The sequence below is a fragment of the Cetorhinus maximus genome, chromosome 24 (assembly GCF_964194155.1).
Source record: "Cetorhinus maximus chromosome 24, sCetMax3.hap1.1, whole genome shotgun sequence".
NCBI classification, from domain to species: Eukaryota; Metazoa; Chordata; class Chondrichthyes; order Lamniformes; family Cetorhinidae; genus Cetorhinus; species Cetorhinus maximus.
In genome coordinates, this window is record NC_135902.1 from 32698314 (window position 1) to 32717999 (window position 19686).

Here is a 19686-nt window from a genome sequence, read left to right on the forward strand (position 1 = left end):
ATCAATGTGAAAATTGCAGTCCTGCAAGTGAACATACCACAGCCCCTCTGACTATCTTACGTTAGTGTGCAGGATGCGTCCTATTAGGCCCCAAGTTCAGCTCTCAATCCCATATCTTCTCCATCACAAAGACTGCCTACTTCGACTCCGAAACATTATCACACCTTTGCTGGTTCTAGATTTGACCACTGCAGTCCTCTACTGGTTGGCCATTCACTTTTCACACTCTGTTAACTTCAGCTCATCCAAAACTCTACTGTGCACATCCCATACTGCAGCATGTTCTGCTCATGCGTCTATCATCTCAGTGTCACTGACCTACACTGGTTCCTGGACACAACCACCTCCAGTTTAAATCTTTCATTGTCATGTATAAATCCTTTCACCATAAAGCCCTCCCTATCTCTGAAATCTCTCCAGCTCTACAACTGCACACTCCTCCCCTAACTACCCCCTCAAGAACTTTCCACTCCTCCAGCTCTGGCCTTTTGAGCATCCTGCTTCCCTTCACCCTCCATTGGTGGAAGGCTGTTTAAGGATAGACCCCGCACTCTGGAATAACCTCTGTAAACCTCTCTGCTTCCTTTTAAGACTCTTCTTAAACCCACCTTTTTAACCAAGGGCAGAATTTTGCTCTTGGTGGGCGAGTGGGCCCCACCGGCTTGGCGGCGGGCGGGCAGCCAACCCCCGCCGCCGAAACGGGGCCTGCCGCCATTTTGAGCGCTATGCAGTTCCTGTACAGGGGGGGAAGGATTCCTCAACTGTCAAAGTGCGCTCTTTCGCACATGTACACGAAAGAGCGCACTGCTCCCAGAGGCAAAGTCCTGTCTCAGGGAGTTTACTGACAGGTAAGAAAAGTCAAAAAATAGAGAAATATTAAAATTATTAACATGTCCCCCTCATGTGACAATGTCACACGGGATGGGATATGTTAATAAGAAACACAAGTTTATTAAATTTTTTAAAAATGGACATGAAACTTCACCCCGCTGGTGGATGAAGTTTCATGAATAATCTGGAGCCCGCTGGGGCTCCTGGCCTGCCCGCCAGCCTTAAACTTGGACGGGCAGGGTCTTTTACAAGGTTAATTAGCCTGTCAATGGCCTTAATTGGCCATTGACAGGTCGGCAGGCGGACAGCTGATTTCGCTGTCCGCCCGCCTTCCTGAAGATTTAACTGGACTGGAATGATGTCGGGGGTTCCTCCCGACGTCATCCCGCGTCATTTTCCCCTCGGCGAGCGGGCCCCACCCCCAAATCGCCGAGGGGAAAATCCTGGCCCAAGCTTTTGGTTACTTTTCCTCACATCTCCTCCTTTTGTTCAATGTCTGTTTTTGTCTAATAATGCCTTGTTGGCGAGCCTTGGGGCATTCTGCCATATTAAAGACACAATATCAATGCAGCTTGCTGTTGTTGTAGTACACTTGGGGTAAATTTACAAGTGTCTTCTCTTGCTAGCAAGACTCGCCCTTACAAAACCTGCGCCACAAATCCGGATGCACAATGCCCACTATTTCCCAGCCATTGAAAACCACAATCAGGAAATCATTGGCCATGCGCACCTGGATTTCCAACATGTGCCCTTGGGGTGTGAGGCTCCTTCCCGGGAATGTGAAAAAGTTACATTTTCTTTTTCAGAAAAGATCCTTTTATGATTGAAAATCCCGAAGAACCTTTGTCGGTACGCTCAGTGAAGTGATCATGTACAATTTGTGTGTGTTCTATTTGGACAGAGTCTTTAACACATTTATAAATTATACTAGTTAAGGAATTGAACTCCTAAAGGAAGCAGGACTTACTTGAAAATGTGACTTATGCATCAGCCATTTTTAGTAAAAGTGGCAAAAGCTTGGTAAGTTGAATAGAAGAACCTCCAGTGACAGCAGTCAACTGCAGGACATGTATAGATGGAATAGATTTCAATTGAAAATTTTGTACTGGAGCATTCTCTAGCAGATAATTTAGTTAGCTACTTCTCTTCAATGTGATTATTGGACTGTGGCAGTGCTTGAAGCTGTTGTATAAATGGAACCATGGGGTAAAACCCTTCACACCACCACTGTAATCAACAGAGAAATATTATAAATACGTATTAAAGCAGTTAACTTGAAAAGAAAAGCACTGCATTAAATTTGCAATGGATCAAAATTGGTTCATTGTTAAATATTTCAGCAGCAATGCTAGTTTTCAGTTAAAGTGCCAAAGTAGAGTATCTGAGCTAATGCCATTCTAATTGTGAGGAAGGTGTAGAGTATGATACCAAATTCTATCAGTTGTGTTTTAAAAGTTTCACTTTTATTTCTAGCTGCTGAAAGCTACTTTAAAATATTTTGCTTATCCTTTTATTTGACTCTGTGCATTCCAATTCTCTGCTGGTCATGACCCAAGAGGCAGTCAGTACATTAACCGAAAACACTTGTCATTCTCAAGGTTGGCTGGCCAGATTCGAGTGAGTGCAATGCTATCAAAATGGTAACATTTGTTTGTCCTATACTTGCCTTGCCCAACAGAAGTGAGTTGGTTACTGTGTGTTACATGTTCTTCTCCTTATATTTCAGTTATGGCAGAGTCTATGCAGCAGCTGATCCATACCACCATACTATTGCACCAGCTGCAACATACAGTGTTGGGACCATGGTAAGCATCAATAACTGCACTAAATGTTAGTAACTGACATTTTCCACAGAAATAATATGTACTTTGTGGGCGCGTGTCTGTGCGGATACATCCGCACATGGGCACACACTCACAAGTACACGTAGGCTGTATTTTTAATGCATAGTAAGAACTTTCATAGGCAAGTAGCTTGGCCCTTTCAAATTTTAAATCCAGCCATAACTTTAAGCAAAACACTGACCCTAAAATCTAAGCTATTTTATTAAAATGTTCAAGCCCAAAACCATGAGGAAACACACACTCAAGCACATGATTGTACAGTCCTTCCCTTTTGGAATGAACCTTGTAGATGGACAGCACCTTTGGTACTACTGTACTAGGTTTTCTGTTTTAGTTACTACAGTATAACAGTGTACCCATAGATGTATGTGACATATACACATATGAACCAAACCTACAGATAAAAGAAAGAACAAATCACTACTGATAAAATGGCTGCGGCTGTCGATCTGTAGATCTGTTTCATAAAGGATGCACAAGTCACATATGTACGTTTATCCGCAGAGATATACACAGGAAAGCACTGGGAGAAACTACATCCCCTCACTGACGCCCAATGTGTGTTTTGTTTATACCAACCAGGTAATAATAATGCAGATTCATAAACTAGTGTTACATTTATTCAACTGTTAAACTTAATTACGTTGAAACATTTACATACCGATAGCAGTTAAAGATTTTTTTTATATGTCATGAGAAAGCTGTTCATACCCCATGAAGGAAATGCCATTTCCACAGATGCTATTCTATTGCAGTGAGATGACAGATAATGTATCCCACAGCTTTGGAGACCACACATGTAACATAAATGCACATAGATTCAAATATATGCACAAGAACACATAAAGATAATGAAAGTGAATTATTAACCTTTTACAGGGGGAACGTGTCTAGACTTTTAGAGTAAACTTTGTAAACTCCTCTGGGTTCTCGAGTTGGAACAAAAAAGGTAATTATACGAAATTCTGATACACCCAAGAAATTATGTAGTTTGGGAGAAATCTGTTATTAAACAATCAGCTGGCTACTGAAAGACTAGCTAACTTAGACTTGGTCCTCTCTCGTCTCTGACATCATTGAATAATCTTCTCATTAGTATTTCTATTAGTAATTTCTTACCTCCTGCCTGCTTTGTCTTGTAATTTCAGCATGACCAGTTAGAGAATCTCTTGTTCCCCCACTCATTTTTCCCCCATTTTCTTTCCTCCCCCATGTTAACCTCCTGCAACCATGGCATCCTCCTCGTTAGAGAGAGTGGGACGGTTCATCTCAGAGATATCTCCAGGAATGCCGTCAATGCCAGTCCTTGGTTGGCCTACCAGGTAGGGATGAAGCATTGAACTGAACCCAAAATCCAAACGGATTTAATCAAACCAAATCCAATCAGAGCTTTCTCCAGTTTGGATCAATTTTGCTTCTAAGTTTTCTAAGTCCAAAAAAAGTCAAACTGGAAGGTTTCTGGATTTTGTGCAACTGCAACCATTCATTTGATTTTAAGAAATATTTTTGCCCATCGTCTAGTGGGTAGTTCCCACATATCCCACTGTATTCCTAACTCTCGGCCCAGATAGAACAGAAGGCAATTGCTTATCCTGGGCAGTGGCTAGAATATTGGAGCACCTCAGAATGCTGGTCCTATACTTGCAGAAATGGAGTGCATGCAAATATCTAGGCAGGTCTGATCTCCAGTGATATAATTCAAAGCTGTTTGTGTAGATGTGGAAACTAGAATTGTTGGAAGGATCATCTTCACTCTATTACCCAGGGAACAGGTGAGCTACAAGACCTCTGTGATCAACGACTCAGAGTCTCAAGAACGTGGAACTATACAAATGCACAAAAACCACACACAAACAATTATGGATTTTATTTGGATTTAGAAAGATTGTTAACATGACTGTCATATGACTTGCTTCTGCTTCATGTTCAGGTGAAACATGGAAGACAGAAAATATTTAAATTGATGCTGCAAACTATAGCTGGTCACTCATTTCCACTCAGGCAGTGCACTCGAGGGAAGGTGAAGGTTCAGTGTCCCAAACTAGACCATTCCCTTCATAGATGGTCTGTCTGACACTTCATTCCTAACAACACAATATTTGATGATGTCATAGAAGAATCAAGAGCACTAACAGAAAGTAGTTTTATTTACAAAGATTTTGAGTTGCAAAATAAGGGCTTCTCCTAAACTACAGGTGTAACTGCTCTAAATTTAGCAACTTTTATTTTAGAATATTTTATTGCATACTTATTCATTTCACTTCTTATTACTTTATATTATTTTCAAGTGCAACCCATCATTTTTATCATGGTATTATAATCATAATATAATTTTACAGTATCTAAGTTTTGAATTGGTAGAATTCTGATTTAAAAGCATTAGATAATGCCACTAATAGCCAAGTAAAGAGTGGGTATCTCTCCGTCCTGTCTACTTGTCAGTGTTAAGTTCTCACCATTTAAAATAAGATGGGACTATTCACCACAACAAGACCAAAATACAAAATACTCTTTTTAATTCAATCCCTGAGACCATGCCACTATGGGCAATAGCACTAGAAGCTATGCTGTAGGTGAGGGCCCCTTGTGCCCACTGCATCAGCGCAAGGAGGCCATCCTGGAGGGGAAGTCAACTAGGGAATTAATTAAAATGTAAGTTATTTTAAAATACTAAAGATATATACATATATTTAGCTGATTAGCATATGAAGGCCGAGGGATTAAGCTTTTTTTTTTACACAATTACCATCAATGTCAGGAGTGAATTCATACACATAGACCGTTTCTCTCTTGCTCTCTTTTCTGTGTGTGTGCGTGCGTGTGTGTTTGTGCCTTTCTCCGTCTTTCTCAGTTCCCACACTCACTATAGCGGATACTTTTACTGATATACCTGGTTTTTAGCTAGCTTTGCAGCCAACATCATTGATGAAAAAAAATTCAATTTTCCATTTTGAGAGCCTCAACAACAACAAAAAAAAATGAAAACATTAAGATTAATGAATGGTGATTGCGGCAAATGCCCTCTGTAGCCGCTTTGCGGAGAGAGAGAGAGAGAGAGAGAGGAAAAAAAAGCCTGCCACTCCCTTGAGCTTCATCAGCGCAATGCCTTCGTTTAGACAAATGATTTAAATTTGCCGAGGTGACGTGCGTGTGGTTTCAAATCTTGCAAATCTCCGGAGCAGCTGCTAGCTAAAAGCTTTCATTAATTAAGATGATTTTTCTCCCTTCGTTCTCTTAATTAGATTTGTGGCTTGTGTTGCTGTAGCATTTCGTACATTAAAAAATATTTATTCGATTTTTTTTTTCATCTTTGATGTTGCAGGCTAGCCTGTACAGAGGAGGGTACAGTCGCTTCACCCCGTACTAGCAAGAGAAACTCAGAGACACACTAAAACCCAGCAGGGCTAGAAACGTCTTCTCAGAAACCGTGGGGGTTTCGGCACGACATGCAGTAATGTTTTGTGCTGACACTCTCTGGTTAACATGATATTTTTACCTCAGATGTTTTTTTTTTGTGTTTATTACGTGTTTTATCTGTGGTGACTGCAAATTTTTCTTGAGTTTTGCTCAGCATAATCTACTTTGGGAAAATTTCTGATGTGTAAACGTAAAAGAAAACAACAGGAAATATACACTTGACAGCTGCATTGTTTTCTTTTGAAATTGGCATCCTTGTCGATTTCACAGATTTGCACCAACCAGAGAGCCGCTCTGGGTTTAGGCCGAAATTTTTTTTTTAAAAAAACATTTTTTTTTTAAGTGACTCTGTCAGATTTTCAGGATGGTTGATTTTAAAAGTCAGTCAAGTGAACAAGATTCTGTATGAAATGGGGTACACAGCTTTAAGGTGATAGTCAGAAAGAAAACCTACACAACATATAATTCCTCCTAGTCTAATCCCACCTCAGATTACTGTGAGATCCTCTATCAGCACCAGACTTCCCACCTAACAGCTAGCAGTGTGACAAACCTGACTAAACTCATCACATGTGTGCCTGGTGGATTGAAGTGTCAACCAGAACTGTGATTGAAACATGCCCCTCATAACCATGATTGTGTGAAGTGAGCCTTTTAAAAGCTTTCTATGTTATTCATTTTTAAGTCTAGTTTGATTGATAGAGAAAGGAAACAGTTTATTCTTGTAGACAGCTTCAGTCTAACAGTCAGTTTCAGTGCAATAATAGTTTCTTAACATAAATCAGAAGATAAAATGCTGTAAGTTCCTCACATAGTCATTGCCAATAAAGCAGAGCATGTCCAGTTGATATAGTGAAATTTGTATTCGTGCCGCGTCTGTGGAGGTTTTGTGTAAACACTGCTCACTGTTACTAAACGGGTTGGAGATGAAACCAAGTCACTGAGCTGCTATTGAATCACACTGGTTTTCTATGGTTCAGCATTGTCCCTCTTGTAGTTAAGTAGTAAAAAAGGGTGGTTATGCCACAGTGAACAGGTAACGATCAACTTAAGGGGCGTATGACTAATGCATTCATTTAAGAACAGATTTCCATATGGCAAAGGATATTTTGAACATAACTAGTGTCTAAAGAGATAACAGCACTTTTCTACCCAGCATTGCCACTTTTTCCTACATCCTATTCCTCTTTTCCTCACTGTTTTGGGCTTAATACAAACCTCATTTACTTCAATACACTATTTATGTCTCCTGAGCTGTCACTTCATTAATTGTCATCACATTTCCTTAGATCATTCTGGAGTTGCGAACAGCACAATTTAATAAAATAAGCTGACCTGAGCAATTGAAGATGGTTCAGTTACAGTCTAAAAGCTTTCAAACACAGATCAAAAGTAATTCTCCTGAAAAGGAATGTAAACATTTTTTACTTTGGCAATTCAGTATGGATAAATGTTTTTAAAGGCATTCCAGTTATTCATAAAAATGTTCCTGATAAGTTAACATACTATTGCCATACAATATATAACTCAATTCTTTACATTAAGTAATTATATAATTCTCTCAGCTAACAGGCAGGGATTTATTAGCCATGAATTTTCAAGATCAGAATTTTAGGTTCCCCCATTCACAGCATGCAATTATGTAAATATTAATGCCTGACTTACAGAAATTTGTTGTAACTGCAATTTACTAAATGGAAGTCAGTTGCCTGAAAAGCACTTTATCACCTTCAGAAGAGGCTTCTGGCATTTCAAATGGGTATGTTTACTAAAGAGAACTGTCTAAAACAGTTGGAAAAGGAATTAGCTGCTTATTTTTTTCTTGGTATAATTAATATTGTGGCCACAAGAATCATGTATAATTGTTAGAAAAATCATCATTCAAATAGGAGAAAGACTAGCAAACAATACATTTAAAAACAGGTCATTTCCTTTTGGAATTTTGTATCTGTTAGTCTTAAGTATTGTTTTTTTTTACAAACAAACACAGCTCTGTGAGGCTTCCCTCGAGTACTGAATGTCCCAGCTTTTTCCAGTGCAAGTTTTGATATTTTTTTAATCATCTATTGTCTCTGAGGAAGGTTCCTAAAGTGTGAATTGTGTAAAGAGATTAGATTATTAAATATGATATGAGATTGGGGCTGTGAGAATGAACCAAAAAATTGGAATCACATTCTATTTTATTTCTGACATCTCTGAGGATTAACTGGAGCAGAGTATATTCTGAATGTTGTGTAGGTTTCATAGTGAGAGGAAGGTAACATAATTAGAACTGAGGAGTTACCTTAAAATATGTTGTGTTTTGCTTGCTGTACAGGTTTTGTTTTTTTATTTTCTTGTAGCCTATTTTAGGTTTTGATTTTCTTTTTTGCTTTACAGCCAAAATATATTCTGTTAAATCAAAACTCCAAACCATTGCAATATGGTGTATTATAGGTCAACCTGACTCAAGTATTTAAAACTGAGTATTTATTATGATTAGCATATGATTGTCTTCGTACACGTAGATTAAAATGAGTAGGAACAGACTTAGAAAATTGTAATCATCCTTTTATACACTTTCAATATGTGCACATAAGTATTCCATGGATCATTTTTTTACAAAAAAAAAAGAAAAAAATAGCTTTAAAAAGGCACTGTTTATACTTTTTGGGGTCAAGAAATAGCTAACATCTTTATAAATGTTTACTTATGAAATATTATGTGAATTGTGTGCTGTAGAAAATATATTACACTATGTGTTAGCAGTAAATTCCACTGGATAGAATTAAAGGGGGGTTAAAACTGGGAAAACAATCAACAGAATTTTAATTACCTTTTTAAAATGTTCTCTTGACAAATTTACTCCACACATAGGATTAACTCTTCAACATATTCCAAGCTATAAAATTATTATGCTGTTTTATTTTGACCTTAAGAATTTATTTCCAGCTGTTACTTCAAACACAATGTCATTACTTAGAGCTTATTGTCTTCATGACACTCTGCTTCCTTTGACAGAAGCTTAGTTGATCTTATCTCCTCTTGCCTACACTTGAGGTTTTTGTGTTTTACTGAGCATGTTATTACCTACATGTTACAGGGACTTATACCCGTATGGTGTCAGAGTTAACTCTTCATTGCTGTCTTTATTCATTTTTCGATGTTTGAGTTAGTGGGGATAATTCTGACATTTGACAATAGTATGAAGTGAGCAATATTGGAATGATCACCTGTTATACCTATTCCGAAAAAGGAAAGCCAGACAAGGAGTATAGTGGGTAGTCAATTCAACGCTGCCCATTTTACTCTATTGCCAAAAATTCAAATTAACCCATGTGTTTCCAACCTTTATGCCCTGACTCTCCCTTTTACTGTGCACATCTGTAAATATGTGCACATGTTGGTGCATTATAACTCTGTGACTGTCCCTTGTACACTGCACAATGCTATTTGAATATATATATATATACATTTTGCTTTACATGCGGACAGGGCACACTAGCCCAATGTTCGTGACCATACCAGAATTTGACCATGGGAGGAATGGACGGATAATTACATTCACGAGGTAAGTCTTCATTCCTCTTGATATGTTTCAAACAAGTGCACACCCTCCTGAGCTGTTTTCTGGGCTCTGTTTTCAATGGGAGCAGGTGTCCCCAAAAGAAAAACACACAAAATGCCCCTGAAGCTCAGCATTGGCCTTCTGAGAGCAAGCCCTGCCTCTGCTCACTTTGTCCTTCCGATCATGATTAAAAGCATTGGGGAAAATCACTTCTGCGTGCTCCCTGCTGACTTTTGAGCAACCTTTTCTCAATCCCAATTACCAATAAGCTACTGGTGTGGCAAAAATAAGAACTAACAGGTAAATATCCAAAGCAAACAGTATCTGTCCACATGCAAATAATGTCAGTACACTGTGCACTAAGTGAAAAGTAGACATTTTTTAAATAATTTTCATTTTAGATCTTAGATACTCATGAGTAACAATTGTCTTGCACAGAAACATTCTCTGTTATATTGTTATCAATATGGCAATGCCCAGCATTGTGTGGGATCTCTGTTCAGATGCAGTTCCTGTTCTAAACCAGTAGTCTTAAAGACTAACCATGTTCAGAACACTGGGGTGGAGAAATTTCAACACCAAAAAGAATCACACTCACTGGCATTAATGCCACAATGACCAGCTAATGAACGAACAACAATTTTAACTGATTTCCTTTGGCGAATAAACCACAAAAATTCACGTTAAGGTTTTTAAATTGTAAACCATTACAAGTAAAATGTGTCAGATCAGCAACGTGATAAGTTAATGAACCTAACATAAGCGGCTGACCAGAGTCAGTTGTGGGAGGAGTTATCCAGTCAGCCTTGTTTCTGGAAATTTGTATCATATCAAATGGCTGACTGTTGGTATGTCCCCTGTTTGTTAAAGATGTGGCTCATCACAACTTGGGAAATGATGTCCATATTTCCACACAATATAACAATCAAACCATTATCTCACTGTACTTAGATCCATTGTTTGATAGAATGAAAGAAAGATGGCTAAAACTAAACCTTTACATTTTGGCAAATTATCTATTCATATTTGTAAGATAGTCCTCTAAGGAGTAATGAGATACAAGGAATATTTTCACCTACTGCCACTAATTTTGTGCTGAATTACCAGGTCAGCCCAATGCTGGAAATTGCCTTTATCTTTCAGCCCTTCCCATACATGGTAATCTGTATTTGTATAATATAAAGTTACAATCCTGTGTGTGCCATAGCAGCACACAATAAAGTTCTTATCTCCAACACTAAAAGAAGAAAGACATCCTAGTGTGTGATTTAATTTGTCAAATGCACACAATTTATCTTTTCAGAAACACTACAAATAGCAAAAGATACAAAAATTGACAGAGAAAGGTAACTGAAATTTCTGTTGTATTTCTTGTTTCTCCCTTTCTCAATCTGGTACAGAAATAGTTTTTATCAGGAACAGATTTGTACAGAAATGCATCATTCTTGTTGATAGAGTTAAACTAATGTAATAATATTCTAGGGTCCATAATATTAACCTTTCCTTGCTGGCATTCCATTTACATTGTCAAGCTATTTTAAAAGGTTTACTGTATATGCATTTCCTATAAATATGTTGAGATTAGTGTTTGCTTTAAACACTTTCTTGCTAAGCACTTTGATAAAACTACAGTCGCATCTCTTTGCTGCAAGATGTTCAAAGGCAACTGCAATGAAAAGGGGTTACAAAATACTCTTTTAATCGTTTGCAATCTGCAATTTTTAAAGTGTATTTATTTGTCTTTAGTAGCTAGCAATCCCCTTCTTGGGCTTACATTACTGCTGTCCTTCCAATATGTAAACCATTAAATTTACACAACTGTCTATATACAAATCAACAGTTGCTATGTCCTGGCTTTATATTATTAAAAATAATATAGAACATCTCTATATATGGAGGACTATGTATTGTAGTGTGCTAAAACAATGTCTGTTTATGTGTGGTACTAGGGTTCAAATAAATCCCAGGCAGAGAGGGGAGGGACTAGTGAGTTGCCTCTGGGACCTGATAGAAATTCTGGCCAGATATAACTGTTCAGAACACAAACATCGGTGAGTTTGATCAATTTCAAACTAGCTCCAATTACTATAACTCAAGAAGAGCACAATTAGTTTTTAATCAACAGCCTCTCTCAGAAAGGATAGTGACGGGTTGAGGTACACCAAAGGTGAAATATAGGTGGATTGCTACTCTGCATCAGACTTGAACCTAGTCATAACTTGAAACTGTTCAGTGAGGTCACTGGGGGCAAAAAAGAAAGAAATCTCTCTTTGCATATTCCTGCCCCTTGTGTGGTTAAAAAAAAGTATATGGGTAAAAAAGTCCATGTACATCAAGCTTGAAACATTGCCATATATACAAGATGAGTTTAATAATGTGTTCATGTTACTTTGAGGCTATATTGCTATTTCAACTTAATAAAGATCTGTTGACTAATAAATTTACCAGAATTATCTCCAAGCCAAACTGTGCAAGTTGTTTGCTTCATCTTATATTCTAGTGACTCTGGCATGACACAGGTGCACTGTACTAAATGAAGGGCTCAGAAGCTGAAATCCACGGATTCTGGGAATACAGAACCTTGTGCCACACCTACAGCAAACAAGATGTGGAACGTACGCAAGTACTGCCATATGGAAAAGAATTGTACGTTGTATACCATGTGTACGCTCAAACTCCTCCTTTTTATAACTCCACTTGTATATAGCCCTTTAGCTGCCACCCTTGTGCAATAGATTATAACACACCCTGACCTTTCCTCCCATTGAAACTAATGGGAATGTATCTGGGGCGGTAACAGTATTATTGCCTAGTTAAGTGCATTTTTGTTATGCATTGAATCATTCTTGTTATTTTCAATGGGAGTAAGAAGAATTGACAGCTCTCAGCAAAATAGTGGCAAACAAAAAATTGAGCAAAAAAACCTGTAAACATTTCAAAAACAAATAAAATTCTCTTTTTAGGACTTTCAGTGTCCTAGAATGGAAACAGGTTGTGTTGTTGTAAAAGATTTTAAAACAGCCTGACGTTTCAGGACTCAAGAGGCCCTCGTTCTTTCCCTTTCCCTCCCTTTACCTAGGCCTAGACTCTGTGGTCTCCTTTTGAACTGCGGAACTGCCCCATTGATCAGCCCTTGATGTTATGATGCTGCCTTGGCCTAGGGTATGTTATTATGCCGCTGAGTTAGTGATGTCCTAGTTTTAGTCCTAAGGACCTTCACGTCTCAATATTTGAATCTCTAATGCCCTCTTGGCCTAAGTATCCCCAGCTTTGCCTGGCCTTTAGCTATCCAGACACCTCAATTCACAAAACCATCACTTTTCCATGCCACACAGTCTGCAATTCCATCTCAATATTAAAGACTTTTTTGCTCAGCCCTTGTCTCCTCAGTGCTCTCTCAGTCCTGGAACTGCATGTTGTTTAATATCCTGTTAGTACCTCATGTGCTTTTAACTGTCTATATGCTGTTGGTTCCTAATTTCTTGCTCTCTGCTGCTGCTCTGGTAGATACCTGCTGATTAGAGAGCTGTAGTTTAGACCTCTGCCTTCCTTTTTCTGTCATTCTGTAAGCTTCTAATGTGATTCAATTAACAATATCCTTAATAAAGATTGTTTCTTTCTTCAACAAAAACAATTGTTATGAATATTTTCAAGACGTAATCTAATAGCAATATATTTATAGCAAAACACAGCTTAAAAAAAACTTGAATTTTCTGTTGCAACACAAATCAAAGTCGGTAACATCAATATGGAATTTTTAAAAATTCTTTCATGGGATGTAGGTGTCACTGGCAAGGCCAGTGTTGCCCATCCCTAATTGAGTGGCTTGTGACATCATTTCAGAGGGCAGTTCAGAGTCAACCACATTTCTGTGGGTCTGGAGTCATAAGTCGGCCAGAGCAGGTACAGGTGATAGAGATTAGTGAACCGGATGGGTTTTTAACAACAATCGATGCTAGTTTCATGGTCACCATTACCGAGAGTAGCTTTTCAATTCCAGATTATTAATTGAATTTAAATTCCACCAGCTGCCATGGTGAAATCTGAACCCGTGTCCCTAGAACATTAGCCTGGACCACTGGATTACTAGTCCACTGACATCACCACTATGCCACTGTCTCCCCATAATAATTGTACTGTATAGCATTTAGTTATTGTTGTACAGATGTTGAGATTTCAAGAGAAATAAGAAGTACTTAAGATTTCTTCACAACTTGACAATGTTGAAAAGAACAGGAGACAAAAAAATACTTTTTCCCAAGGTTAGTTGTGTGCAACAAGAACAAGGTAAGCAGGTTGAAAGAGAGAAACAGAGGAAGGGACAGGGTAATTGGGAGCTACAGTTGGAGTTTGAATAAGACTCCAATACCAGCTGCACATTCAGTGCATTAGTTCCAGGTTCTGCAGGGAAGCCTCTTGCAGTAATATGAGAAAACATCTTGAAAGAACAGAGATAATTGCAAAATTAGTAAATCAAAGAATCTCTTCTGAAAAATTATGATTGTCATACAGCATGTGAATAAACATTGCGGAAATCCAATTAGGGTTGTATCCAACATTGTAGAAGCAGATATGATTCAAGTGTAAGGCTAAGAAATACAGGAAAGCATTGTCGTCCAGACCTCCTCCCAATTCTCAATTCCTGCAGTCAATTAAAAGTTTATTCATTGTTTCTTCTCGAGGAACTTGAAAAGATCATTAATTTTGTAGAAGTAGAAATTAGATATTCATAATGGAATCATTGAGATGATATGTAATTAATCTTTGGAATAACAGACACTTTAATGATATGAACTTTTCCCTAAAGGGAAGGGGAAAGAGCTTACCATTTCTTTGAGGTTTGACAAAAGATTGATATCTGCAAGGTCTAAACTATGAGTGCTAATGATTTTCAAGTGCAACATGTCAGTGGGTAAGCCATTGAGATAAGGTACAATGACAGGAAGGGAAACATCTTTTTTCAAAATTTGAATTGATCCAATTCATTGTGAAGAATTAGTTATATGTTTGAAATTGTTGGGAAGAGAATTACATTGGCAAATAAAATCTTAAATCATACCACAAATCCATATCCCCTGATCAACCTTAATGTTCCAGTCAGGAGTATTGGTTGGAATTTCCACATTTATGACACAAGCCTAATGAATAAAATTCCAAAGCCAAATCTCCAAACTGAGAGACCAAAATACATTATCATGTAAGAAGCTTGTTCTGCAGCCATATGGCTCTGGCAAGACCCTCTTCAGTCATCTGCAGTAACTTTCACATTTGGAAATTATTCAAACATGAAATCACCATTTGAAGAATTGATTCAGATCAGCTCAAGTATCGTTATGTAAAGGGTGCAATTAAAACACTGTTGGGGGTTACATTGGTCTCTGAAGTGTTCGTTTTTTTAGGCTACGCGGCATCCTCATGTTCAAAAATGGAGTCAAAGATGCATGAACACATTTCTGGCAGGAAATACACAGGACACCAATTTAGTAAAGGGTGCACATGCACCCAACGACTGGTGGCCACATGCAGAGCATGTAGATTATGACATTAATCAGTGTGCAACACAGATTTGACACCAGTGCTGCTATGTTCAAACTACACACTGCAGTCTTAACCTCGCACAGCTGAGCATGTCATTAAATGGAATGAAGGACTTTCCCTCCCACCAGTGCTATTTAAAAGGAACGTGAGCTACTTGCAGGTCAGTTGCTGTATTATTTCTTCTGACAGCTGGTGCAATTGTATGTGTTTTTGGAGCTTTCCCATATTTTGCTAAAATTTTAAGTGGTAGTGGTGCTAAAATACTTTTCTGTTCATTTAAAAGCTTGTGCTGAACCAAGTTGCTTCCAGGGATGACTTCCCTGATAGACCTTTCTCTAGGAATTGGATATGAGAGGCCATAAAGAGCAGACAAGCTGCTGGATGAGGAAGGGGAGAAGGGCTCTCAGCAGAAGGCCATTGGATCTTTAGAGACCAATTCTCATCTCAACATCAGTGAGGGCCAATGCATGACATGTCTTTACTCTTTTGCATTTTCAGCCATTGCTCAAAGTTCATAGGCAAGATTCACTTTTCAAAGACTCCCAATACTTCTTGCAGCCACAAGGCACCACCCCCCCCCCATTAAAGTAGCATTAGCCACTTGCAATATCTGACCCCCTACTGGTGCGTGCAGCTAATGAACAGTATAGGTAGCACTGGCTGCACACACAATTCATTTAAAACAGCAGGCAACACCAATTTAAAGTGCTGCGTGCACTGCAATGAATGGACACAGTTTAATCCACATGCCTGTTTTGAGGGTTAGCCAATTCAACCCTCTTGAGAGGAATGGATTGCGCATGAATCCAGGCTCACTCTCTAGACAGCAGTCGCTGCACATTTCCCAATAAGGTCAGTGCAAGACAACTGCAAATTGATCCGCCAACCTCATTATTGTCATCCCGGAGAACTGCAGGCACCAGTTACAGCCCCAGAACAGTTCACCAGTTAAGGAGTTAGTGCAGATAAGCCACCTCAGACATGGACCCAGGGTTTCTGGAGAGCACGGTGTGGAAGAAGCAATCAGGAGGGAGGGACAAGAAACAGCCCACCATTAAAACTTTTGGATGACAGCTTCGAACAATCCCTTTATTGGTCTGGCTGTGGTGCACCCTGCCCCCATCCCCCACCCAGCCATACATGGTGCAAGCTGCCGTCACTCACAGACCAATTTCACAAAAGGCCGTGTACAATGAATGGGCCAAACGCCAGTTTCAGACATGCATCCCAGACGCCTACCGAGCAATCCGATTCAACATGGTGGGCAGCACACTTCTAGCATGGAATGAACATATTCACACCAACTGCCAGGTTAGACCCTTAGGTGCCTATTACACGTCCACAAATTGCAGTGCTGTGTGTGTCAGTGTATGGAATGTACATGGTGTTAAAGCTGTGCCTGTAATTTTAGGTAAAACAAGTGAGAGATTCATGAGGCAATAGACTAAAGCTCAACATTGGCTTAACCAACAGTGAAACTCAATCTTCAAATGAAAAATTATATAGCGATAGCATTCCAAAAAATGATCTGCAATGAAATGTCTCTCATCTACCATTATACCGCGTCAACCATTTAAAAAAAAAGTTCCAATGTTAAATGCAGGCAAGCAGGTAAACAACTTGTCATTTACATGTGAGGTGTCTTTTTTTTAATTAAGTCCCAGCCTGCCTGTCCAACAATATCAACCCATTGATCGATGGTCATTCTCAAGTGAAGTTCATTACAATGCTGTCATATTGAAATGGCTGTTTGAAAAATATTAAACACCTTATGATCTAACGGAAATGAACAAAGATTCCATTAAACAACTTGCATTATCTGCCTCCCTTTAGACTGGTTCATGCATAATGTTTGCACAGATAATAGAAGTTTGGATAATTAGGGTTCTACTGTATCCAGCAGCTCAATAGTGACATAATGATTTCTATTTTGTTTCCAGCTTGGATCTCCATGTTATAATTAACATTATATGGGTAGGGTTATTCTGAACGTTATTCTGTGCTAGTGATTATCACTGAATGAGTCATTTCTGCTTATAAAGTGGGCAAAGCAACACAAGCGTAATGATGAAGTGTTTGTGGGCTTTTCTGTAGAGGTGGAGCCAAGAATTTCACTCCTAGATTAAGTCTCTTATCCGAAGGTTTTATTAATAAACTGCACTTACTAATACAATAGTAGCTTGAGCAGCCAATAACAATAATAATCTATACTCTTCAATAATATTTTAACTCTGACATTTACTAGATTATTCCATGTAGATGCAATATACTCACGGTGCTTTATCTTGGCCATTAATTATTTATTGTTAGCCCATTCATCAAGCAATATTACATCACATTTAATAACCTCTTAGGGGACAACATGCAACAACTTCATAAATATCTTTGTTGATAACTATTTTAACACCTGTTGTTGACAATAAAAAGCTCGCATACCCATAGCATTTTGTCTCCAAAACACTATACATCTCTTGGACAAAAAGTCATGGTGAACTCACACAACCTTGTTACCAAAAATTACTAATAAAGAATACCCAGCCTTCAGGAATCATAACAAATCCTTTAATCAGAACTCAGTTCATTGATCTGAAACATAGGGCAGGATTTTCCCGTTGGCGAGTGGGGGGGGTCGGTGCCTCCTCACTGAAGCGTAAAATGACACACGATGACGCGGGCAGAACTCCCGATGTCACCCCGCCCCATTTAAATTTTCAGGAAGGCGGGGGCTCAGCAGAAGCAGCTGTGCGCCCACCAACCTGTCAATGGCCACTTGAGGCCATTGACAGAGTCATTAAACTAATTAATGGACCTGCCCGACCAACCTTAAGGTTGGCGGGCATTAGAAAAAGCATGAAACCTCATCCACGACGGGATGAGGTTTCATGTAGGTTTTTAAAAATTTAATTAAAAGTTTTTTAAAAAGTTATGGACATGTCCCAACTCATATGACAGTGTCACATGAGGGGACATGTCAGGGAATTTTTTTTTTTTCTATTTTTAATAATTTGTACATTAGAGCTGATCTCCCTGAGGCAGCACTTAGCCTCAGGAAGATGAGTGCTCTCTTTCGTGCACATGCGCAAAAGAGCGCAGGCCCCAACTCAGGCAAACCCCCCCCGGCCTGTACAGGGAGCGCTCAGTTCTTCCGGGCACCTGTCACGCTGGGCAGGCCTTAATTGACCCGCCCACATAAAATGGTGGTGTGCCCCCGATTGGGGGCGCCGATCAGAGACGCGTCTCTGCACGCCTGCACTTCAACTTCCCCCTCAACGGGTGGAATGTCCTGCTCATAGGATAGAATCTTCCCCCCGTCAGGGGGGGGGGGGGGGGCGGGGAGGTGGTGGGCGGTTGTGTGGGGGCGGGCGCAGGCCCGATCAGCACCCCCAATTGGGTCTGCGCCACCATTTTACATGGGCAGGCCAATTAAGAGGTGCCTCAGGGAGATTAGTTTAAGTTCCAAAACTTTTAATAAAGAAAAAAAAATTTAAGACATGTCCCCTCATGTGACAGTGTCACATGAGCTGAGACATGTCAATGAACTTTAATGAAAAAATTTATTTAATTTATAAACCCTTCATGAAGCCTTATCCCGCCCGTGGATGAGGTTCCATGAAAAATGCAAAGGCTGCCTGGGCTCTTCGCCTGCCCACCAACCTTAAGGTTGAACGGGCAGCGTTCTCAATAGGCTCAATTAGTTTATTAATGGCCTTTGACAGTTCAGCGGGCGCGTAGCTGTTTCGGCTGTGTCCCCGCCGAACTGAAAATCTAAATGACGTCATCCCATGTCATTTTACACCTCGGCAAGTGGGCCCTGCCCCCGCTTGCCGAGCCGATGATTCAGCCCATAAACTCTGTTTCTCCCTCCACAGGTGCTGCCAGACCTGCCTGGTATTTCCAGCATTTTCTGTTTTTACTTCAGATTTCCAGCATCCACAGTATTTTGCCCTTGCCGCTCAATGAACTGGCTGCATCATATTCTACAATGCTACCCCTTTACCCCTGATTTGAACAGAATATTGGCTCATGAAAAACAGGCGCTGGAAATTTAGCCTGCAGCAAGCATGTCTGCTGTTGGGGAGTGGAGGGATAGTGGCAAAAAATGTGATGAGTCAGCAGCTCTTGAGATGCATTATTGAAAGCTGTAGTGGTGACCGAAAAGTTGCCTAACATTCACAATAGCACAGCAGAGACATGGGCCATTTCTGCATCTTTTGTTGATAAAGAATTCGAGATTCTGCTGCAGGGAGTGTGCCAAAGGAGAGTAGATTTATGTGCGGCTGAAGAGCACCTGCTGAGAAAGGTGTGCACACATAGAGGCAATGGGCTGAGCCAATGCAGTCCCCGAGATCATTAGACAATAACTGCAAATGAAGATAAGTTGTGCTGGTATCAGGAGAAAGGTAAAAGAACATGATGGACTCCCTTTTGCACACAATCCTTCTCAGGCCATGAAACACAAATATAAGTTTGGAACTACTGAGAGGCACCACTTAAAATACTGTGCATATT

General features: G+C 39.5%; 1 protein-coding gene across 1 annotated transcript in view; it reads left to right on the top strand.

Annotated features, from left to right (window-relative positions):
* Positions 1-13262, top strand: part of rbfox3a (RNA binding fox-1 homolog 3a) — a 440178-nt gene extending 426916 nt beyond the window's left edge. The window contains exons 11-14 of the mRNA XM_078570955.1: positions 2558-2636; positions 3925-3997; positions 9567-9642; positions 12140-13262. Of these exons, the coding sequence (XP_078427081.1) occupies positions 2558-2636; positions 3925-3997; positions 9567-9642; positions 12140-12176 (265 nt within the window). The 3' untranslated portion in view covers positions 12177-13262. The remainder of the gene's footprint in view (positions 1-2557; positions 2637-3924; positions 3998-9566; positions 9643-12139) is intronic.
* Positions 13263-19686: the final 6424 nt, after the last annotated feature.